Source organism: Morone saxatilis, unplaced genomic scaffold, assembly GCF_004916995.1.
Source record: "Morone saxatilis isolate NCDOM2014 unplaced genomic scaffold, NCSU_SB_2.0 Contig4, whole genome shotgun sequence".
Lineage (NCBI taxonomy): Eukaryota > Metazoa > Chordata > Actinopteri > Moronidae > Morone > Morone saxatilis.
Genome location: NW_023339984.1, coordinates 4,769,185 through 4,776,681, shown reverse-complemented (window position 1 = coordinate 4,776,681; position 7,497 = coordinate 4,769,185). Strand labels below are relative to the sequence as shown.

The 7,497-nt window shown below is 45.9% G+C and overlaps 1 protein-coding gene across 1 annotated transcript in view; it reads right to left on the bottom strand.

Annotated features, from left to right (window-relative positions):
- Nucleotides 1-4,554, bottom strand: part of efnb3b (ephrin-B3b) — a 66,442-nt gene extending 61,888 nt beyond the window's left edge. The window contains exon 1 of the mRNA XM_035674896.1: nt 3,156-4,554. Within this exon, the coding sequence (XP_035530789.1) occupies nt 3,156-3,304 (149 nt within the window). The 5' untranslated portion in view covers nt 3,305-4,554. The remainder of the gene's footprint in view (nt 1-3,155) is intronic.
- Between the last annotated feature and the right edge of the window lie 2,943 nt (nt 4,555-7,497).

The window sequence follows — 7,497 nt, the reverse complement described above, 5'->3', positions numbered from 1 at the left end:
TGTGTGTGTGTGTTACTGTGTGTCCTGGTCTCATGGGGTTGCCGAGGTCACAGGTCACAATAACAGTCTGATTCTGTTTCCTCTGAACACAAACAAGTCTGTTGACACCCTGCAGACGACAACAAACACTGAACATTGTGTAAATATAAACATAAATATTGTCAACGCGTGTGTGTGTGTGTGTGTGGGTCACCTGCCACCCCAGCACCCACTCCACTTCAACCGTCCCCGAAACTCCTGAGCAGTAATGTAAGATTCGATCTTTCATTAGGGCGGCCGTGTAAGGCCGATAATAGGAGATGCTGAGATAAGGATAATGTATGTCTGAGGGGGGAAGCTCTTCCCAAGGTGATCGTTCTGGTTCAGTTCTCTCTTCCTCAAGCAGAACCTGTATTGGCACTTGAGACTTAACTGGTATTGATTTACTTAGGGTTAGGACTGTCTCTACCCCCACTCTGCTCTCCCTGCTGCTCCTTCTGTTTCTCATTCACCTTCTGGCACCTGTCTCTGTTTATATTCCTCCCTCTACAACTCTTGTCTCTTTTCTTTCTGCCAGGCCGCAGTCATTCCAACTGATGGAGCAGTCAATAAAAGGGTGGATGCAGCACTTGATGACTGTAAGTGTTTTCTGATACTATATTTTACTGTAACTTACGTCAGCCTTATCGTGTGTTCCAAGGATTAATCAGGTGGCAGGGTCTGAGGCATCCTCCGCTACACCCATGGGTGCCCCCTTTCCCTTTTCACCCTCTGTCACTCCTGACACATCTTTGAGTGCGTCAGTGGCTGCTGTAGCGCTATAATTAGTGGCTGGATGTGACACATGTTTCCAATTTGCTACGTCTGGTCACTGCACCGGGGGTGGGGTGGGGTGGCGAGTGACGGAGCGAGGTAGAGCGATAGAGACGGACGGAAAAGTGACAGGAGGAAAAAGACGCAGAGATGGACGGGGATGGCTGAGGAAGGGCGGGAGAGTAGGAGGGCATTGAAAACAGAGGAAGAAAAATGGAAGAAAGAGGTTGAAAGGCGTGAAGAAGAGAGGGGAGGAGAGGGTGAGGAAGAGAAGGAGTTGGAGATTGATCACAGAGGCGGAAAGAAAGATGGGAGGAGAGGTGGAGGGAGGCTGCTGGTGGACGGTCTAAACTTCAAAGCAGTGCATCCAGCAGAGGTCTGGAGGTTAACAACGTGACAGTCCATTTGCTACACAGACAAGATGTGAACCATACATGCGCTCCTGCGCCTGATTGCTACAGACTACTGCTTCTGCTTACTTTTCGCCTCATTTCAGAAGTACAAACCAGATGTGTGTGGGCTCCGGACGTTGTCCTTGGAAGATGCGCACTTTTTGGAGAAGGACGGGCTCTTAACATATTTCAGCCCAGGGCCAAAACCTATTTTGCCCCGAGGCAGCTGAAACTAAAGTTCTGCCCTTGTCACATAGAGACCAAGAGAAACAAGTACATGGAAGTGTGTAAAAGGGCCAAGAAAATAAATGGGAGGAATGACTAAGCTGATTAACTATGAATAGTAAGCTTCATGAATAAGCCTCGTAGTATACAATAGGCTTTGTATTTTGAATATATGAGTGAGCAAATCTGTGGAAATGAATATGGAGTCTGGCGTCAAAGCCACCACCCCTCTAATTGCCAGCCAGGCCCATTCACTAAGCCCTGACACCCACCTAACACTAAACTCCATTAGGAGACAATGGCGTGGAATCACCTGTAAGGCCTCAAAAGCCCGGGCTGTTAGCTTCCCACTGAAAATTACCCTCCCGTGTCCAACTCTACTCCCTGTTGGGTGAATCCACCCACTGCTGACAAAAAGCCCTCATTAAGGGCTTCATGCCTGGCTCCACAGCGGGGGCCCACGCACAGGCACATCTGCGGAAAGGGGAGAAACCGGGCAGGCCGTATAGCCTACAGCACATGGACGCATTAAAAACCTGTTAGTCCCTAAATAAAGCCTCTGGCATGGGAGTGAGGTGCGGATGGAAAGGTCTGCTAGGCTGCCTTAGGTGAGAAGTGAGTCTAGATTTTTGCTTTTGTAATTTCTTTGTTTCACAAAGTGAGTAATGTGGGCAACAAGGAATGGGAGGAGCAGTGTTCCCCTCAAGCTAATAGCCTGGTGGCCTACATATACTGTTTATTAAGCTGGAAAATATCATTGTCCCAGTTTGTCCCCAGACATGTAGTCAGTGTCACCTCCATACAAGCTACCTTGTTATTCTCCAGCACCCCCCCCCTTCCCCCCCCCTTCCTATCCACCCTTCACCACAACCGGGCGTCTTTTCAGACACTGGGAAATTGGCATAGGTGTGAGAAAAGTAGTGTCGGTCGTTAAGGCCGGACGGCCGAGAGGTGTTTAAAATGACATTTCCTCAGCTAATGCCTGACACCTTCTCCAGAGGAAAAGGAAGGGAAAAAAATGCAAATGAGCGCGCATGGCCGGGTGGGCAGACAGGGGTGTGTTTGAGAGGCCTGCGGGGCCGGGGCCTAGACTTTAATCAAGGTCATCCAGCAACAGCAATTAGAGCATCACACACGCGTCTTTATTATCCCACACACAGCTTTCTATGTGTTGGACCTTACAGGGACTTTACCAATGAGACCAACTACAGCTGGATCATCCACAGTAATCAATGCGAGTGTGACAAATTCACAACAGCTGTGCCACGGTGCAGCCTGTTTCAGCTCAAAGTGTATACATTTATTAAATTACACTGTTTATATTGGAGCCCTGTTAGATTCGAAACAACAAGGATAGGATGATGTGATTTTTCTGGAGGAAAGTACAACGAATTGGCAAAATAGAAATAAAAAATAATGAATAGTCTCACAGGGACTGTCTGCGGTAGGCCCCACTCTGTGGTGCCCCCATCCAACTTTATGGTGTTTTCTGTGTCGTGTTGCATTACTGCCAGCCACTTAGTAGTGCACTTAGACTTACTTGCATTCATTAAAATGTTGCCTAAATCCCATCTTCTCAGCAGAAGTTGCATGCCACATTTAAACCATGCAATTAAACTAATTATTCAATCGGGGTTTTTTTTTCTCCCGTGCGTGGGCTGGAAACTTCAAGTTCAAACCTGCAATCAAGCAACCAGTAAAAAAAAAAAAAATAATGTAAGACCAGCAAGTGAAAACTACGCTTACCTTTCGTTCAGGGAATTCCAGTAGATGGGCTCCATATTGCTGGCCGTCGACCCCAGTAAATCCAGTAAGAATATCAGCAGGATCCCCAATCCATTCCCACTTCCACGACACGCCATTTCAACCCTGACACCCAGCATATGCAGCCCCATTTAAAAGAAATGGGCGATATTTTCTTGGGTTTTTCAATGCTGTTTGCAGGGAGACTCTCAAAACAATGGATGTGCGACTGCAGCCGATCAGGCTATAGGTAGAGGCAGTCAAAGTGTGGAGTGAAAGCCCGCTGTGTACAACCTCATGGATCCACAATTTTAGCAAATTGTACTGGATCAAACCAAAACCGGACTGAAATGTGCAGGAGAAACTTGTTCGATCCGTGCGTCTGGCTCTCCAAAAACGACGGCTTTTGTGCGCGTCCACGATCGTACTATTTCAGTGCCAATCCCATGACTTTCCCATTAATTTGTCATTAGTCCTCGTTTTTCCAAAGCGATGCTCCTCGGCTCGAATATAACTCCACTGAATCGAATTCTCTGAAATGTATCGCCACCCAAAGAGCTATTTCTGTTGCCTTTCGGTGCGCCCTAATTGTCTTTTACCGAACAATGTTCCCTTGTTCACTGTGCAGACTCTGTGTGATTTCTCTCCCATTACCTTGTTTTCTCGCAAGAAGATCCACCTTCCAACATATCAGGCTGGAACTGAGAGGAAATATTGTCCGTCTGTGAGGAGGGAAACAGCCGAGATCAGGCCGAAACTGTGAAGGCAAAGCGTTTAAAATGGAAAAGATGCCACTCGTGTCCACAGCTCCATCCTCATAAAGACATGTTGATGCTCGGCGGGTTTAGTCAATGCGCATTACAATCCTTATTCTCCCTTTTGTAAAATACACTGGTTGAACACGGGTTGTAAATCCGCAAATCCGCGAATCCTTCGGCAACGGATTCGTTGAAAATTAAAAAAAACCCCCAAAGAAATCAGGATCCAAATTGATAATAAGTCCAAGAATAAATTCAGGCTACAACACAAGAAAACTGAGAGAAACAACCCAAAGCGCTAGAAAAGCATCCCCACTCTAATAACGTCGCACAAAGGCCAACGTGAAACTTGTGAAGTGATTAAAAAAAAAACAGAAATAAGAATGGAGTTGAGAGCTTGAGCCCCGGTTGGAAATTGACGCCTATCTGATGCAGCGCATCATTTGGAGAACTGGACGCGTCGCTTCTCGGCCAGAGCAAAGCGCTTCATTCGTTATCTCATCCGTCTCTCTGCCTCAGAATCCCACTGCTTTGACTTGCCCTAATGCTCGCAGCACATTGACAGACCGACTGGCTTGTTTGAGAGAAGGAGGAGGGAAAAGGGGACGTGGATGAATGGGAAAAAAAATCCCCATCCTCCGACTGGCAGGCAGGGCGCACTGACGGAGCGCAGTTCTTCCAGGTTTTTTTCGGGGGGGGCGGTATGGAGCCCTTTTTCAGCACCTCCTCCTCTCTGGGTTTCAGGGGCCCCCCGACTCGGACCTTTGGACTCCCTGGCGCTCTATTCTACCTCCTTTCAAACGCAGAAGAAGAACCCCCCCCCCCCCCNNTCTCTAGACGCTCACCAGCGTGCGCCCTCCTCGGCTCAACGCCACGATGGAAGAGCAAGAGCGCCCCCCATGTATTTAGGCGGCATCGCATGTGGCACTGGGACAGCATTGCATTGAAGCAACCCAGCTGAAATTTTAGAAGGATATTTTACAAATGTCACAGCAGAGCAACAGGTCCCTAGAGGAATATTAAAGGTTTATTAGAGATGGAATATGCCTTACGGTACAGTATGAGCTCATTATAGATGTTTTAAAGGAATATTATGACAATATTTGAAAAAGATAAAGTATAACACAGTCACAATATTTTTGGAAACCATTGCTAGGCATATAAGAAAAAATACTTCTGTCAGCAGCCCAGTATAAACAAAAAGAATCCCCTCTCTGTGTGTGGGAGGATGTGGCCCCTTCTCTCCCCCCCTCTCTCTCTGTCTGTCTGTCCTCCCGTTGACAGAGCGGGGGAAGAGTCCCAGCATCCAGCACCAACACTTCAAAGTGGGCCGTTGAGCTTGATGAGGTGCAGGACGAGCTGGGCGACAGGCCCCGCTAAGGGCCACACACACCAGTGTTTACACGGAGGCCTCGGTCGCCAAGAACACTGACACTGATTCACTTATACACTGTTACACAAACACAGAAACATGTACGAGAGGGGGACTGTCAAAACTGTGGCTGCACTGCCCCCATGTGGTAGAGACAGTGTATGAACCCGACTGCACTGCATTGTCAGAGTGATGGTGTACCCTGCCAGGTCACTACTAAACCAAATTCACAGCATTGGTAGAGTTTGACGTGCTCTCTATCCATCCTACACCTTCTGGGAACGTTCTAGACCTGAGAAACAACAACAGTGTTAAATTGCCTTTACCCACTATTCTGCTGGAAGTCAAACCTGCGACACAACTGAGACATACACTTAGACAAAGAGTACTACCTAGGCTGTAAAAACAGTTGTATAATGCGTTTTATGGCTCTGGAGTGAACCTTCCAAATAAAAAAGATAATGTCATAGAGATGTTATCAGGGTTATTTTGGCTTTGGGCTTGGAATTCAAAGTCCCTCCTCCGCTCCAGTCAAAAATCTGTTTTTCTTCCTGTTCCGACAGTGTGATCTTAACTGTGCAGAGTGATGTATGTGTTTGACACTAGAAGGATGTTTGCTCATTCATCCTGGTCATACAACCCGGCCCAGTATGCAACTTCTAAAAGCAAGATGTAGAAACTTGAAGCCACCAGTGCACGTACACTGAGAATAGACGTTACTGTGAAGTAGGAGACATCTTGTGACCAGCAGGAAAACTTAAGACACAAACAAAATTTACATATTCATAGATTGTGGAATTTATAATGAGGTAGATGCCTTATTAAGGGTTTCCATGTGGAAATGATACTGGAAAAAAAACCCATCTGACACACATTATTGTTCCAAACAGACTATTTGTATATGTCTTAATACATGTCTGAGGGGATCTTTAAACATTTTTAACAGTAAGCCTGCTTTACAAATTGGATGTGTGGGATTTGAAAGAAGTAGGGATTTAGGGGGCTATTGAATTGCATTATGGGAATTTGTGGAATCCAGTGTTTTTGGATTTTGACCAATGTTAAAAAAAAAATCAAAGTCAGGATATCTCAGTCTCTGCTGCTCTGATTTTGCCCCTTCTTTTTCCAACCTTGCCTGTGAGTTCCCCACATTTATGGAAGTGCAATCCGAAATTGTTGAAGTACCAAATAATAATAAAAAAAAGATAGATTTTCTCAGTTCTTCCGAAAATTATCCATAACTAAAAAAAATCTAATGAGAGAGTAAATTTATGTACATTTGTATTGACAATAACTGACATATCATTATTATTCTGCTGTGTTAAGAAGGTAAAACATTTTCTCAGACTTTTTAATTTGACTGTCCAAATGTAAGTCCAGCCCACATGACATTTTCAACTAGGAAATTAATCCTGTGCACCCAGCCCTGCCTGCAATGCTTCAGTATAGGAATGCACAAGATCCTAAAAGTGTAGCTGCAGCACGACACACTTCCAGAAACACAGAGAGAGAGTGAGAAACAAAGAGGGGAAGAGACCTTTAATCTTTTAGGTGAAAATATTTCACCTAAAAACAACCGAGGGAGGAAAGACTCCATGCACCACGAACACCTCCTGCTGTTCCTGCACAGCCAGGGAGAGAGGGGAAATTAAAGTGAGTCAGAGAAAGAAGAGAGCATAGGGAGGGAGGAACACGGATTATGAAAAAAAAAGTCTGGTCTACCTGAAGTTTGGCAAGAATTTAGCGTCTTGCTCAAAGGCACTTCAGCAGAACGGACGAGGGATCTTACAGGGGGATCAAAAACCAAGGTCTGCAGGCTGAGGGATAATCTGCAAGCAAGACAAAAGTGCAGACATTCCCCTCTGCAATGCAAAATTACAGCGTGCTTTCAACAAAAATTGTAATTGCAGGTTATGAGATCCAAACAAGAAACAAATACAGCCGGGGAGTTGGTCAGAGAGAGAGAGAGAGAAAGAAAGAAAAAAAAAAAGAGAGCAGAGATGATGCTGTTTCTGTTGCGCTGACCTCTTGAAACCTTGGCAGGGCAGATGACAGAGCTAAATGTAGTGGAGGAAGACAGACTGGTTTAGAGACAACAGTAGTTCAGAGGTGGAGCTGGCATGAAAAACAAACCTTCTGCTCTGTCTGGGAATCTATCTGTGTGGGAAAACTGGCTGGTTGTTGCTCTCGCTCTCGTTTGTGTGTGTGTGTGTGT